This window comes from Saprolegnia diclina (assembly GCF_000281045.1).
Source record: "Saprolegnia diclina VS20 unplaced genomic scaffold supercont1.9, whole genome shotgun sequence".
NCBI lineage: Eukaryota > Oomycota > Saprolegniomycetes > Saprolegniales > Saprolegniaceae > Saprolegnia > Saprolegnia diclina.
Window position 1 is genome coordinate 497,717 of NW_008246076.1, and position 15,736 is coordinate 513,452.

A 15,736-nucleotide genomic window follows, 5' to 3' on the forward strand; every position below is an offset into this window, starting at 1 on the left:
GAGATAGAAAACGTACGTGAGGTCGAGGCCGCTAAGCGCTTCCGCGACGACGAGCGGCCCAAAGACGTCTTGGACCTGTTTGGGCGACGTCAAATATGCCGGCACGCTTGGCATTGCGTGGCTTCTTGATGTGGGCCAAGACCTTCTCGAAGAATACCTCGGGCCGAAGGGCCTGCGCGGGCACCGTGGCGTCGCGGATCGCCTTGAACTCCTGTTGCAGCGGCGTGAGCTGCAATGCGGGCGCTTGTGGCGTGCTTGGTGCACAGTTGGCTTTAGCCACCTTGAGCGGAGTATTGACCGCCTTGAGCGAAACTGTTGGCTGCCTTCTCCTTCTTGGCCGTCTTCTTGCGCTGCGCCAAGATGGCCGCGTAGTTGATTTCGCCGTAAAACTCGGGGTTTGCCGTCTCGTGCTCAGCGGCAGTCGTTGGACGCGTGACCGGCGCAGCAACGCTTGGTCTGCCGGCCTTGATTCGAAGACGCCAGTCGTTGCTGCTGGGCGCCTTGCCTTTGCCATCTTGACGAGCACGGGAGCGTGCAGCCGCGTTGCACGACGGCGCGCACAAGGATCTGGCGGCTTGGTGTCGGACGAAGCCGCCTCGAGCAACGTAGTCTGTTCCTTCTTCTCTTTCCACTGCGCAGCATGACAACTAGTCTACTGGTGCAGCCTACACGTACATCATGTCGTGTGAGCACAGAGATGGTAGACGTACATGAGGTTGGTCGTTCTCGACGAATGTGAAAAAGCTCAAGGGCAATCTCGGGTCGGAGCCCTCGGTGGCGTGGCTCGGTGGTGGTCCGCGGCTACATATGCCTCTCTCGAGCCCCGCCTTGGATGCTGCGCAATGACCTTTTCCTTTTCCACTCCGACTGCAAGTGCGAGGTCGCCTTTGACACGCCTGGCTTGTTGGGTGATTCTAGTACTAACACCTATATAGTCATTACGTGACTAAAAGAACGCAAGTTGAACTTGACAAGGGAAAGGCAACTCGAGTTTCTGCATCAAATGGCGGCAGCTCATGGTGGCGGGTTCTCGATGACTGAGAACGGTCCCATGCCAATCTCTTCAGTCGACATGAGGAGATTATGCAAATACGATACACATCACGCGTACGACTGCCGTACTTGAGCACGGTTGTACGTTGGTACAACACTCCTCTCTCGCCTCGGTGTTAAAAGGGTACATTTGTAGCAAACTAAGTGATTTTCTTCAATGGAGCGCGGTCTTTCACATTGTACTACGACTATACGACGACAGCCAAGGCTCTGAGGCCACACGCGAGGCCTACGATCCTATGCGACACGGTGGAATGTGGATGATAGAGTCGACGGCAAGGCTCAAGCGTCGAGTTGAAGGCCGTTGGAACCAATGCTTGGGAGTACGCGCGATTGCAATACGTTCCGGTGCGCCTCCAAATAGGGCTGTTAGCGCATCTCCACCCGACGATACAATGCCACGCATCCTCAGGTCAAGTCGACCGCGACGCTGCAGCGAGATCGAAGCCGACTCGACCTTGGCTCGGGTTTGTCAACGCCAGCACCAGTCGGTCGGCGCCGTCTCGGCACCGCCTCTACTCGGCTCGACTCGGCATGCACCTCGCTCGAGACGTTGATCAACGGCGGCTCAGGTTTTATTATTACCACTAGCCTGGTACCACCTCCCGACCACCCAACAAGGTGAATACACGCCGACGGCTTTGCCCCCAAGCAAGTTAAACTTGCCTTGGCACGCAAAGTCCTCCAATGCGTCAGTGAAAATGGTTAGAGACACCTGCAGGTGCCGTTACAGTAGCATGAAATTGCGTCGCGCAAGTCGGCGAGTACGCGGAATAAGATTTCGAAACGAAAACTCAATGCGACATCGCCGTGTAGAGGACACTCGATCTGGAATTGGAACGTCGTCCGTCACAGAAAAGATTGTTCATGCTAGTACGATAGCACTCGATTAATGTTTTAGCGTGCAGCTCCGCCGAGGCTCATGGCAGCGACTCACGTTTGGACGAGAAGTCCGTCAAATTGTACTAGGGGTAGGTCTTCCACCGGGGACTGCAGTGAACAAAAGGCGCGCGAACCTAACCATACCTCTTCTATTCATTGACTGGACAACGATCGACGCCACTGGATGCTTCCGGAAGACGTCCAACAATACTGCCTCCAAGGCTATTGCTGCCCGGATATGTTGCTTTATTACATGCACCACTGGGACTGGACGGTGGGTCGTGCAATGCTGAGAGGGGACGCAATGGACGTTCTGAGAGGCTTTCCGAGTGTGACCGAGGCAAAGGTTTGGGCCAACGGACGTTTGAGCTCGTTGACAATGTAGCGCGACGGCGACGCGGCGTCCGGAATCGCTGCGTGGTGGCGCGAAGCAGCGCCGTCCAAACTGCACATGAGACTCAATCGGATCTTGGCTTGGAGAACATCGTTTTCGTAGCAGAGGAGGAAGACATCGGCGGCGCGGCTGCAAATCGCAGGCGACGCTTGGTACTTTGGGTTGAGCTCGAGGATCGAGTAGAGCGTGCCACCCAGTGAAACGAGGTCGTCGTCGTCGTCTTTTCTCCAGCGATGGACGCCGAGAGCTGCAAGCAAAAGCCGGTTCTTGAAGTTGTTGTTGCGCCAGCTTGTGTAGAAGGACCGACTGAGCGGTGCAACTTTTCGAGGGCCTGGAACTAGCGTATCAGAGTACAGTCGATATGACCAGTGACGTACGCAGATAGGGCGCACCAAAGCCGTAGAGCAGCGGCATGGAACCCATGAGAACCATGTAAAAGACGGCGACAGGAAAGACTTCAATCGCTTTGTCTTGGTCCGTGAGAAGACACTCGAGGAGATAGCTGTACGTGGATAGAAAGAAGCTCACGTTGCTGCCAAGCCACGTCAGGAGTGGGCCGTAGATCGAGACGACGACCGCCAACAGCGTCGGGTCGACTTGAGAAAAGCGATGCTCGTTGCCGCAGCGCTTGAGCCAGCGCGAGACGAGGCAGATCGCCGCATACGCAATCCAAACCTAACAGCAACAAGGCTAAAAGCGAAAATAAGAGCTTAGTCGTACGACGCGGGAGAGGTATAAAAACGAGATGAGCAGCAGCGGAATGTCTTGGTTTTGGCTCGATTGAAGAATGGCCACGCCGAGCGTATCCGAGCTGATCCAAATGTCGAGCAGAAAGGCGACGGCGACGTTGGAGTTCATAAGAACCAGCGCTGTCGGGTCGCCAAGCACGACCACGTAGCGCCACGCACCCGCATTTTTCAAGTCGGTGCGGTGCCCATGGACAGCAAGAACGCGCTCCAGCTGGACGTACGGGCCATAATACCGGCGCCAGAGCAGCAGCAGAACGTAGCACGTCAGACACAGTCGATAGAGTAGCTTGAGCCAAAGCCACTCGGGGTACGAGTAGATGCGGAGGACGTAGTACAAGGTGTACGTGCCGGTGGTGTCGCGACCGAGCATGTCATCGCCTGCGACAAGCCAGATGCATGCTTCGCCGAGGTTGATCGTTAGCATGCGCGTGTGACCGCAAATGCCTCGATGGTTCCAGCTGGTATCGTTATGGTCGGTGGCGGCAAACTCACACAGCAGCGATCGCATGCTCTCTCCAAAATAGATGGAACCGGGCAGCCCGACGAGGAAGTGACGATGGCAGTCGTCGGCGGACATGGCCGGTGTGTTGGCTGTCTGCACCGTCATTCGCAGCACGTGTACGCTGTGGGTCGTGTTGACGCCGAAGGTCGCACCGAGGGGCAGCGAGATGCGGTTGTACAGGCGCTGGTAGCGTGCCAAGGCCGAGGTGTTGAACGCTGTAAAGTTGGATGGCAACGTTGGGATGTTGGGGTCGATGTCCCACGGCCATGGCTCGGAGAGGTACGCCTTGAGCGGCTAGGGCACATTAAACAGTGCTTGCATATTCATGGGGTACCAAGGAGGCGAGGTTGGTGAGCATGATGAGACTGATTGCTAGCGCAGTGCGGTGCCGCTTGAAGCGCGGTGGCTTCTTGGCCGCACGCACCAGCTCGGACGTCGGTCCTACCTTGGAGCTTTCCATACTCCGACGTTGGACGTTGCGTTTTGCAGGTTGGCGAATGGTTTCTATTTGGGTCAAACCACCCCGCGAAACCTCCAGAAAGGGTGGCATTGTCCGATGGCCGGCCGGATGACATCTCCTAATCTTGGATTGACATCTCCAACGGACGAAAACGAGTGGCTACGAACTGCTGGACATTCCTCAAGCGACTGGGTGGTGGGCTAGGGCAGTTGGGAAAATACGTTCTCGGTCGAGGGCGATCAAGCCAATGCTGCATCTTGCACAGCTGTCAGCTTGTGTGCAAGAAAGGATATTTTATTGTGCCTTTGGTGCAAGGAATGGTCCGATCCGTGCTCCAGGTCCACGCATTGAGGTCCACGTTTCATGCAACCTGCAAGGGTCGTACAGCGAAGGAACATTCCCTGCCAAGCCCACCGGTCGTGCTGTGTTGTCATTAAAGATGTCGGTCGCCCTTCTCAAGAAAGCTACCATGCCCCAAGAAGTAACTGCTCCATGGGCCATTTCAGTGCTCGGGAGGAGTGCAACCTGTGCTATTGCGCTGGAGTTCACACTGTGGGCTCGAACAATGTACCTCCGCGAATTCCTAGCTCTTTGCTCCGCGACGGACAAACGCCGTGCTGTCAAGTGACGACCGCTGACTTCTTTGAAACTGGCCGTTTCTCCACACCAACCTCGGGGCTATTTACAGCGACGCAAGGATGCGCGGCACCAAGATCGTACCAGGTCCGTGCCGCGCCGCGGTGCTGCGTTCGTACTGCAGCGTCCAGTACCACCGCGGTCTCGCAGCCATGAGTCTCCTTCTCTCAGCGTCCCTCGTCGCCATGGTACATTGCGCCTAGGACCAAGCTCAAGCTCATGTGCATGTAGCCGTTTGAAGCCTACATTTCCGAGACACTGCCATGGGCGACCGCGTTGCCCGTGGCCCATGACCTGAGCAACCTAACGCTCTTCAACCAAACGGCCCTCGCAACGCACCAAGCGCTCTACTCGCACTCGACGCTGCCCGACGGCGCGACCTATGTGTTCGATGTTTCGCGCAATGCCCACGTGTGCCGACATGCCCTGTCGACCACGAGCAGCTCCCTGAGTCTCCCGGGGGTCCTCTTCTACGGCAGCGCGATGGCCGACCTCTTGCGGTCGTTTGCCCACGACTCGGTCAGTGGTGCGTGGCATCTACGGGGCACGTGTGTCGTTGTGCGTTTTATCACACTGCCATTGGCACACCAATGCATTTGGCTTACAAGAGATGGCTCTCTCGACAGCGCGGAGTATACGCTGACGTATGCGCTAACGCAATACCCCTACCCGGCGCTCATCTGGTTCAAATTTTGGTGGCGGGCGGGCACGACGGTGCTGCTCCTCGGCTTGCTCTGGCGACGTTATTTTGGCCCGCTAATGGGCTTGGCGCGCACCCTGGCCGTGTACGGCCATCACAATGACTTGGCGCCTGTCTGTACGTGGCGCTACGAGCTCATTGCAGGCGACCCAACCGCACCCTTGCTCGTGGACCCGCTGGTCGTTAGCGCCTTCTTTGTCGATTTTACTCTGAGTCCGCACATGGTGGCCGTCGCCGTGCTTCGGTTGCTTCAAGTGACAGACATTGGCGCGTTGTGCAAAGCGGCCATCTACCTCTTCCGCATGGTACACGCCGGGGGCCTTTTCATTGACCTTTTTAACGTCCGAATCTCGTAGGTTTGGTTTGCCTGCTTCTCGCTTGTCGCGGTCAACAAGCTGCTCAAGCGCTATCGCCTCGAACACGTCTTTACAGAAGTCGACCCGATGTGGCTCGGCCTCACGGTGCTGGTCGTTGGCCCGCTTGTTTGGGTCACCAACGTAGCGCTTCCGAGCTTCTTGGACGCCTATCGCTACCTCCTCGTATGCTGGTATACCAACGACCGTGTTCAAATCGAAGTCGCGGTCGCCGGCACCGTCTATATTCTCATCATTGCAACGATTCCGCTCTGCTTTGGCCTGCGTCCAGCGCCCTGTCGACGCCGACGCGTGCAGCGGGTGCGCTACAGCAGCTTTTTGTACAACTCGACCAAAAATCGCGTGCTTTTTTCGCTCGTGCCGGCGCTGCGCGGCAAGGACGACAAGGACATGGGCGGCTCGATCTATCAGCTGTTTCGTCGCTGCGCCCGCGCCAAGGCCCTCCCGGTTGTCAACACGCGAGGAACCGACTGCTACCTGCTTTGCTACTGCAACAACTTGCTGCACTCCAAGATTCGTTTGAGTCTCATAGCGCATCTCGACCTTCAGAGCAGTGACCATATCGTTGAGATTGTACCGGGCGCGAGTGCCTACTGCTTCAACTACCTTGTCGTTCCCGACCACGAGGCAGCAGCCGATCAAAAGGTGTTTCGGCCGCAGCTTTTGTGTTCCCTGAATGCGTCGCCGTGGTGTATGTGACTATCAATCGAGTTTCGAATGGGCCCACTTTGCACGAGACATATGATGTATTATGTTGTGGGGGCCATAGCTGACTGCGTCGACGGCGTTGCAGATTATTTTGTTTTGTGAGAGTGCGAGCTTTCATGTAGCGAGTCGGGTCACAGGGGGCGCTCCGTCAACCGCAGACTCCGAGCGACCAAGTGCTATTAACTCATTCCGACACTTTGTATGCAAAGTCGTGACGCTTATTTTGGCAAATTTCACTTCAACGTTCAAGACGTTTAAACGATTCGTAGGTGAAGGGGTGGGTGGTGCATACTACGTTTGGCTAATTCATTGTCCTTTCTTGACGCAATCACGAGACGATAGACGACAATTTACTGCCGTCGTAGGTTGTACGAGGTGTGCAAGCATCGAATTACAAGCACCAGACCGACGGCTGGGCCGGTTTATGCAGCGCAAAGGAGCTGACACCTTCTTTGGTCGTCTCAACGAGCTCGTTAAAGTGATACGGCGTCGACGTCGTCGCCTCAAAAATCGCGGTTTCACGCGTGTCGAGGGAGCTCAGAAAACTGAGGCGAATTTTCTCACGCAGCTCGCCGTGGCGATAACACAGCACAAAGCAGTCGGCGCTCCGGAGGCTAAATGTCGGACAGTTCTTCAAGCGCGCGCTCGCGTTGTACGCGGCGTACACAGTGCCGCCTCTCGCAATCATGTGAATATTGTTGGTGCGGAACGGACGGAGGAGCGCCAGAAGGATCTGGTTCTTGAGGTTGTTGTAGCGGTGACTACTGTACGCATGTTGCCTCCGGCGAAAACACCAAAAAAAAACTAGCAGATCCATCATAAGACCATCGAAACGACACTCGAACCGCACCCCGGCAGTGGACACGCGGAGCGAGGAAGCCATAGAGCACCGGTAGCACCGCGATGAGCAGTGTATAGGCGGTACAGCCGACAACAAGCTCGTTTTGCGTGGAATGGTTGGTCGATGGCACGAGACACGTAAACATCCACTGGTAAAATACTACGAGGAAGCCGACGTTGCCGCTCAGCCACGAGATGAGCGGACCATAGAACGCGATCGCGATCGCCACCAACGTCGGGTCGACCTCGGCAAACGAACGTTCCTTCTTCCATTTTTTGAGACAGTACGCCGTGACGCAGAGGCCGCAGTAGGCAAACCACACCTATGCAATAGTTCAACATCAAAAATGTCAAAATCCAATGGCACGTACCGTCCGCGAGAGATAGACAAAGGTCACAAACATGATGTAGAGGTCGCCGTTCTGGGATGCGCGCAAGACCGCAATGCCGACGTTGGCCGTGCTCAGCCACATGTCGATCAAAAAGGTGGTCGCGACCCACGGATCCCGCAGAATGATCGCGGTCGGGTCGCCCAACACAAGCTCGTAGCGCCACTCATTCGCGCTCACATCGGTCCTGTGACCGCTCGTTTGCAAGAGATGCTCCAGATGATAGCAGTGTCGGTAGTATTGCGTCCACATGCGGTACAAGACAAAGATCGTGTTGCCGATGCGGTAGACAAATTTGAACCAGAGATACGCGTCAAACCGTGTCGCACTGAACGCGTAGGTGAGCGTAAAGAGTCCTTCGGACGCATTACGCACTTTGATCGCATCGCCCGCCTCGAGCCAGAGACACGACCGGCCAATCTCAATGTTGCAAAAGAGATCGTAGAAACACGAGCCGCGGTGGTGCCATGCTGACGCCGAGACATTGGTCGCGCTCGCGAGGTCGCAGACCATGTCGAGTTGGGCGTCCGTGTAGTAGATGACGCCGGGAAGCCCGAGGAGAAACGACTGCAAGCATGTCGCTCTTGGGATCGGCGCGGGCAAGGCAATGGCCTTGCGGAGCACTTGGACGTCGTTAATGGCGTCTTCGTAGTAGGATGTGCCGGGTACGAGCGTGTAAGCGTTGTACAAGCGCTGGTTCTGCGCCAAGAAATCCGTGTTGAACGCCGAGTAATTGGCATACGAAGTGTTGAGGAGCGGCGGTGCGGACCACGGAACGTACTCGGAGAGGTACGCCTTCATGGGCTATCAACAAATGCAGAGTGTATGAAAGTGGCGGTGATGATTCGGTGTTGGTACCATGGAGGTAATGTTGAAAAGCATTGCGCAGCTGATGGTTAGCGCGATACGATTGCGACGCACGCCAAAGCTGCGCACGTCGGCCCACGCGGGCGAACTGATGTCGGCGACCTTGGCCATCCTTGCTACAGGCGCTCTCTATCTTGAGGGTCCGTTACGCATCTATTCCAAGCAATGTTTGGACCAACGGTATCGCGCGCCAATGGAGAAACAAATCACAGGGTGCTCAGTTTCAGTTTCTGTTGTTGAAATGAGTCTTTCGAATTTTACGGATTAAGGGTCCTATTTCTAGGGTCGTCCGGCCTCCAACCTAATTTCCGGTAGGCACGAATTTCCGGCATATGTCGTTTTCATCTTGCTTCTTCCTTGTGTTCCTTGTGGCACTTGCCGAGCGTGGCCTTATTATGGTGACCGTCTTCAGTGACATTCGTGTCCGGATGGGGGGGGAAATCCGGATAGAAAAATCGGCGCGTCGGGTTCGAACCGGCGACCTCGGGAGGCAGAAGCAGTCAGTTTCAGTTTCTGTGCTCGAAACCGGACAGCTCGCTTTGATTATCTAAAAGCTAGCCAATCAAATAAAAAAACTTTTGATTTGCTACCTTTTGGCCAATCAGAGAGCATTAAGTGGTTTTGGGCACAGAACCTGTGCGGGTTTGGAATTTTACCCGGCATAGCGAGTGCGGTGCGGTGGAAACAATGTGTCTTTGAACTCGAAGATTTACCTTCATTTATAGAGACGGCTGCGGCGTGTCGACTCGTAGCGACTTGCTACGGAACGGCGAGGCGTGCGGATGGCAGCGCATTGAAGACGGAACAAAGTAAAGTGGTCGCAGCGCTTGATAACAAAAAATAATGACAGGAATCATTATCACCGAAAATCCAAGCAGGTGCCTCTGTCAAATGATGAGTGCCCAAGACAAATGCTCCTTCCGGTCCTCGTGCAAAAACTCTTTTTGCCCAAGACAGCCTGCCTATATTTAGCTGTTTTCATGCTTGGCGCCAAGGTGGCGGCGAGCCCGACGCTGGACACCCTCCAACTGGCAACGCGTCGGCGCCACAAGCTTCGACATGACCCGTGCCTCTTCATCGTGAGCCTCTTCATCTCCATCTCGATGATCATTATGGTGCGGTGACCCATGCAACCGCAATATGATCTTATATTCGATACAATCCTATATATATGTAGCCGCTGGAGGCGTACGTCTCCGAGATGTTTCCGTGGACTGCCCCCGCGCCGTTCAACCCGCCATTTGCGACGTTTGCAGAGTTCAACGTCTCGACGCTAGCTACCGCCCAAGCGCTCTACAATCGAGATACGCTGCCAAGGGGTGCTCCCTACGTCGCCAACCCAGAGCGCAACAGCTACGTGCTTCGACGTCTCGTCCGCCCTCTCAATACCTCGTCTCTGATGAACGACTCGAGAGGGTGCTAGACGGCTTTTCTCGTGGGACTGCCCGGCGTCGTTTTTTATGGTCCCGCCATGAACGATATTTTGTGCACATTTGCAGCATCGCGGGGCGAGTTGCTGTCGCCGACCCCTGGGACTTGCTTGACTGTGACGTTTCTCTCGCTTCCGATCGCCAACGAGTGTCTATGGCTCCAGCGTGGAAACGACTTGGCCATGACGAATCACAGTGGTGATTTTACGTTGACGTTTGCGCTGACGCAGTACCCGTACCCGTGGTTGCTCTGGCTCAAATTTGTCACCCGCGTTGTCTCTACAAGTGCCATTTTGCACTGTCTTTGGTTCAAGTACTACCGCCATTACTTTTCACATGCTCGCTTTATTCGCCAAAATGGACATCAGAACAACCTCAAGAAAAAATATGTGTGGCGCTACCACCTCATTGCGGGCGACCCAACCGTGATCCTCGTCACCACCCCGGTGGTTGTCGGTGGTTTCTTTATGGATTTGTGTCTCTCGCCCCATGTAATCGCTGCGTCTGTGCTCAAATTACTGCAGATCAACAACATCACGACGCTCCTTAGCGCGGCGCTCTATCTCTTTCGCATGGTATATATTGTGGGATGTACAATGTGTCGTGATGACAACATTCTAGGTCTGGATCGCATATATGTCGCTCTGTGTCACCTCGTATGGTCTCAAAAAGTACCGCAAAGAGCATGTGTTTGCCGAAGTTGATCCGACGCTCATGACGGTCACGATTGTGTTTTACGGGCCGTTCATTTGGCTCCTCGGCGGGTTTGTCCCATACTTTCTCGAGTGGTGCCAATGGCTCTTGGTGTGCATCGAGCCAGCGCCCGCGGAGCGCATCGAAATCGTCTTTGTTGGTAGCGTCTACATTGTCCTCGTGGCCTGGCTCCCGCTCTCGTACGGCTTTGCCGCCGGGTATCGCCGTTCTGGTATGGTATTTTCATTTTGCGCAATATTTGGGAGTTGACTTTTCGTGATGATATGGATACGGGATATTTTGAGAACTTGAGATAGACTATGATATGCTATATGGTAGGCAAGCCCCGGCACGACGCATTGACCAATTTTGCTGGCTACGCAAGCTTCAAGTACAACTCGCTCAAGAACCGAGCACTCTTCACCGTCGCTCATCCGCTCCGCACCAGCGACGCCAAGTTGGGCACATCGTATGGCGGCCTCATGTATGCTCTGTTCGATTGGAACCCGCGGTACAAGGCGGTGCCGACCATGAACCTCCGCGGCGCCGACTGCTTCCTTCTCTGCTACTGCAACGACCACCTAGCGTCCAAGATTCGACTAAGTCTTCTGCACGCGCTCGACTGCAATATCGACGACCCGCAACGGGCGATTCGGACCAACCCAACGCCGTCGCAGTACCCGGCAAACACACTCGAGATCACGCAGCTCGTGTCTGTACAAGGGTCGTTCGCGCTACTGCCGTCGCCAGCGCAAATCGCGCTCTCTCGGCCACGCGAGCCATCGCTTTGGTGCATCTAAAAGTTTACTCGACATATAATGAATGCCCCAACATGAGCACGACGCGTGAGTGACTTCAACTCTACCTCGATTAAGGTGTCTCGTCGTTGTCGAATTGCGAGAATACCGGTTTGGATCCACAGCAGAGAGCCTATCGTAAAGAGGCTTCTCCGTCTACTTCGCGCCTCGCCTCTTTCTACCTTGTTTACTGTCTGCATTAGCCACAAAACGAATTTGGTCCGTCTGTTTATAGAGCAGTGCACCAAAGTCGTCTATTTTCGAATGGGCGAGACCACCCGCGTCGGTCCTAGTCCGACGGCGGTGCGCTTCTGCGTACGGCGGAACCGCTCGGCCATGCTTGTAAGCCTTATCATGTTGCTCAATATCCTCTCCATGGTACGACATTCCATGTGTACTGTCCACACTTGACAGCGCTGTAGCCCATGAAGGCGTACCTCTCCGAGTTTCTCCCGTGGCAAACCGTCCCGGCACTACCCGACGCATTTGCCAACTATTCGAGCTTTTCGAATGCGACGCTAGCGTACCAGCAGGCGCACTACACGCCGTGGACGCTGCCGAATGGCTCCAAGTACTTTGACGACGCTGCCATGGACGTCCAAGTGCTCCGGGCGACGCTGAATTTGACAAACCATGAGCCAATACGGTCTCGCGCCGACTGCCTAGCGTCGTTCGTACTGGGCCTGCCAGGCTTGATCTACTACACGCCAGTGCAATTGGACCTCGTCTGTGCCCTCGCCGCGGACGCTGACGTCAACGCGTCATCCTGGGACAAGGTTGGCGCGTGTTACGTTGACAAGTTTTGCACCATCGTCATTGGCCACTCGTGCGTGTGGCTGAGCGCCGGTGATGCGGTCCATGGCGGAGAGCTGTCGCCACACGTGGTGACGATCACGTACACGTTTACGGGCACCCGCTTGAGCCAATGGCTGTGGTGGAAGCTCGGGTTCCGCACCGTCTTGACGATCTTTGTCGCGTGGCGTCTCTGGCAACAATACTACGCGCATTGCCAGCGCCTCCAAGAGTGTTTGGCTGTCCGCGGACACTGCGCCAACCTAAGTCCGACCGAGTGGCGCTACGAGCTCGTATTGGGCGACCCGACCGCCATCATTCTCATGGACCCAAGTGTCGCATGCGCGTTTGTCGTAGATATTTGGATCAGCACCAACTCGGTCGGCATTGCGGTCTTGCGCGCGTCCCAGAACGGTGACCTCTACGTCATGTTTGTGACGTTTGTCTATCTCTCGCGGACGGTTTGTGTCACTGGATTTTGGCATTTTTGATGTTGGACTATTGCATAGGTGTGGTTTGCCTACTGCGCGCTCTGCGTCGCGGCCTACTGCTTGAAGAAATGGAAAATCGAGCATGCGTTTACCGAAGTCGACCCGACGCTCGTGGCCGTCGGTGTTGCGATCTACGGCCCGCTTGTCTCGTGGCTCAGCGGTAATGTCGGCTTCCTTGCGCTCTTGTACCAATGGACGTTTACACTGCTTGTGCCCTCGTCCTTGCTCGGCCAGGAAAACGAACTCGGGCCGGGCTGCGCCATGTACACGCTACTGATTGCGTGCCTTCCACTGGCCTACGGCTTTGCCATCCCGGCACTGCGCCACCGTAAACGAGAGTACGCGATCGCATGTCTCATAGCGCGACTAGGGTTCTGCAAGCACCGAAGCAAGACGCCCAATTATGCGAGTCCGTTCTACAACAGCATCAAGAACCGGACGATTTTCGGTCTCTTGGCGCCGTTCCGACCCTCGGCCGACGTGTATCCAGTCGAAGCGACCAAGCGGATTCTCGAGCGCGGCGGCGCCATCTACTCGCTCTTTGCGACCAATTCGCGGTACAAAAATTGTCCGACCATCAGCCTTCGAAGCGCCGACTGCTTCCTCCTCTGCTACCACAACGAGTCGCTCGTGTCCAAGATACGGCTGAGTCTTCTCTGCAGCCTCGACTGCAACGCTGCGACACCCGAGCTCGCGGTGGAGAATGCTGAAGGCAAAGCCGCTTTCATCGCGAATGAAATTACGTGTGGTCACAGTGGTCGACCTACCATGCGCCGACCCACGGAAGCCTCGCCCTGGTGCATTTGAGCGATCTTGACTGTCCATTTTTGACCTTGGATCTTAGCATTTCCAAAATTAGCGTATTTGTAGTATGTTTTTGAAGCAATCTCATTGCGCCGATATGACGTAACCCAAATCCTGTTTGACAAAGCCGATCGTGCTCGTGGCATGACACGGGTGTCGTCTGAAGCTGAAGACACGCGATGGACGACATCGACGCGCAAGCACATCCCCATTCATTCATTTTCTTGGCGCACGCAGATTCGCTGTTGCACGAGTAGAAAGGTCGTCGACTATATATATACATTCACTGGAATGGCCAAGGTTCCGGTCGTGGCAGGCCCCGCGCGCGAGTTTCGCGTGCGCCGGAATCGCGCCGCGTTGCTTCTCAGCTTCGCCATGCTGGCCAACCTCATATCGATCGTACGTTCGCCTCTTGCAACCCTCTTTACGGTGGGGTGGTGTAGCCTGCCCGCGCGTACCTCTCCGAGTCGTTTCCAGGCATCGCCCCGACCATCGTCTCGCCCGTCTTTGCGCCGTTTGGAGCTTTCGAAAACGCAACGCTCTCTGCCTACATGACCGCGTACAGCGACGTATCCGCGCTCGGGTACCAGTACGACCAAACGAGCAGCATCTACGTGCTGCGCCGTACGCTCGACATGTCGGCGACGCCCACTGCACTGCGCTGCGTCACGGATTTTGCCTTGGGTCTCCCCGGCCTCATCTACTACACCGGCGCCCAACTCAACTTTCTCTGCGCCTTCCTCGCCAGCGATATTCGGCGAGCGTATGTGAACCACGGCGCGTGCCACGTCGATCGGAGCTGCGCACTGGACATTGGCTACTCGTGCATTTGGCTCTCGCAGCGAAAAGAAGATCCGCCTGACGTGTACGTTCTCTCGTATGCGTACACGGCGACCCGCTGGAACGATTGGCTTTGGATCAAGTTGGTCTATCGCATTGGCATCACGGGTCTAATTGCTCAGCGTCTCTACAGCGGCTACTTCAAGCACGTGCGCGACCTCGAGACGATCTTGCGCTCGCACGGGCACTGCCTCGGCTTGGACGCGCATACGTGGCGGTACGAACTCGTACTGGGGGACCCCACGGCAATTGTGCTCATGGACGGGTGGGTCGCCTTCGCCCTTGTCGTCGATACGTGGCTGAGTACAAATACGATCGGTGTCGCGATACTTCTCGCCGCGCAGGCAGACGACCTCTGGGTGATGGCTCTGAGCTTGGTGTACCTCTCTCGCACGGTATGTATTTTCGATGTCGTTGATGGACAATAGGACAATGCATGGCACTAGGTCTGGTTTGCTTACTTTGCCCTCTGCGCGGTCGCACATGCCTTGAAGAAATGGAGATGCGAGCACGCGTTCTGCGAGGTCGACCCGACGCTTGTCGCTATCGCCGTCGCCATCTACGGCCCGCTGCTGTCTCAACTGAGCGTTTTCGTCGAGTGGCTCGTACGCTTGTACCACTGGCTCTTTGTCGCGTTTGTGCCAAACGACGCAAAAGCGCATGAGAACGAACTTGGACCTGGCTGTGCCATGTACACGCTCATGGTTGCCAGTCTCCCACTGTTGTACGGCCTTGCCCAACCGCCGTGGGCTCGCCATAGTACGTATATTGACTTGATGTACATATTCGAATATGCGTCGTAGGGACAAGGTGGAGGCACAAGGTCGCGCCGGCCGTGCTGCAAGACTATGCCAGTCCACTCTACAACAGCATCAAAAGCCGCCTTTTGGTGCGCTTTCTATCGACTTTGCAAGCGCCGGCACCGCGCGCTGAGGGCGGCTCCGTGTACGCTCTCTTCGCAGCCAATTCGCGCTACAAAAACTGTCCGACCATCAGCCTTCGAAGCGCCGACTGCTTTCTCCTCTGCTACCATAACGAGGCACTCGTGTCCAAGATGCGTCTGAGCCTCCTTGGCAGCCTCGACCGCAACCTTGGCGACCCGACATTGGCCGTCCGCATTGCCTCTGTCGTTGCCACCTCCAACATGAACGAGCTCGTGCTCCACCCGGGTCAGCCACCGACAATTCGACGCCCTTGGATTCCGTCGCCGTGGTGTATTTAACAACCCACTACTATAGTTTATGCTGAACTTGTCTGAGTTTCTACGGACATTTGCCGCGACGAGTCTTATTCGACCAGATAAAATATTTATCGAAAAACACTCGTTCGTATTGA

General features: G+C 55.7%; 5 protein-coding genes across 5 annotated transcripts; 3 read left to right on the forward strand and 2 right to left on the reverse strand.

Annotated features, from left to right (window-relative positions):
* Positions 1-2,143: 2,143 nt before the first annotated feature.
* On the reverse strand, positions 2,144-4,040 carry SDRG_03850 (hypothetical protein; the record flags this gene model as incomplete). Its single annotated transcript, XM_008609494.1, has 4 exons — positions 2,144-2,660; positions 2,707-3,004; positions 3,050-3,874; positions 3,915-4,040. 4 exons carry the CDS (start codon positions 4,038-4,040, stop codon positions 2,185-2,187), a joined length of 1,725 nt encoding a protein of 574 aa, XP_008607716.1. The 3' UTR covers positions 2,144-2,184.
* A 655-nt stretch (positions 4,041-4,695) lies between these two features.
* On the forward strand, positions 4,696-6,531 carry SDRG_03851 (hypothetical protein). Its single transcript, XM_008609495.1, has 3 exons — positions 4,696-4,864; positions 4,908-5,681; positions 5,733-6,531. Exons 1-3 carry the CDS (start codon positions 4,739-4,741, stop codon positions 6,447-6,449), a joined length of 1,617 nt encoding a protein of 538 aa, XP_008607717.1. The 5' UTR covers positions 4,696-4,738; the 3' UTR covers positions 6,450-6,531.
* Positions 6,532-6,849: 318 nt separating this feature from the next.
* On the reverse strand, positions 6,850-8,665 carry SDRG_03852 (hypothetical protein; the record flags this gene model as incomplete). Its single annotated transcript, XM_008609496.1, has 4 exons — positions 6,850-7,262; positions 7,309-7,621; positions 7,670-8,491; positions 8,546-8,665. 4 exons carry the CDS (start codon positions 8,663-8,665, stop codon positions 6,850-6,852), a joined length of 1,668 nt encoding a protein of 555 aa, XP_008607718.1.
* Positions 8,666-9,509: 844 nt separating this feature from the next.
* Positions 9,510-11,519, forward strand: SDRG_03853 (hypothetical protein). The gene is made up of 3 exons (XM_008609497.1): positions 9,510-10,559; positions 10,606-10,909; positions 11,017-11,519. The coding sequence occupies exons 1-3, from the start codon at positions 10,026-10,028 to the stop codon at positions 11,475-11,477; spliced, it is 1,299 nt and encodes a 432-aa protein (XP_008607719.1). The 5' UTR covers positions 9,510-10,025; the 3' UTR covers positions 11,478-11,519.
* A 199-nt stretch (positions 11,520-11,718) lies between these two features.
* SDRG_03854 (hypothetical protein) lies at positions 11,719-15,697 on the forward strand. Its single transcript, XM_008609498.1, has 7 exons — positions 11,719-11,852; positions 11,897-12,727; positions 12,776-13,085; positions 13,128-13,453; positions 14,005-14,796; positions 14,848-15,160; positions 15,205-15,697. Exons 1-7 carry the CDS (start codon positions 11,739-11,741, stop codon positions 15,621-15,623), a joined length of 3,105 nt encoding a protein of 1,034 aa, XP_008607720.1. The 5' UTR covers positions 11,719-11,738; the 3' UTR covers positions 15,624-15,697.
* The last annotated feature ends 39 nt before the right edge of the window (positions 15,698-15,736 follow it).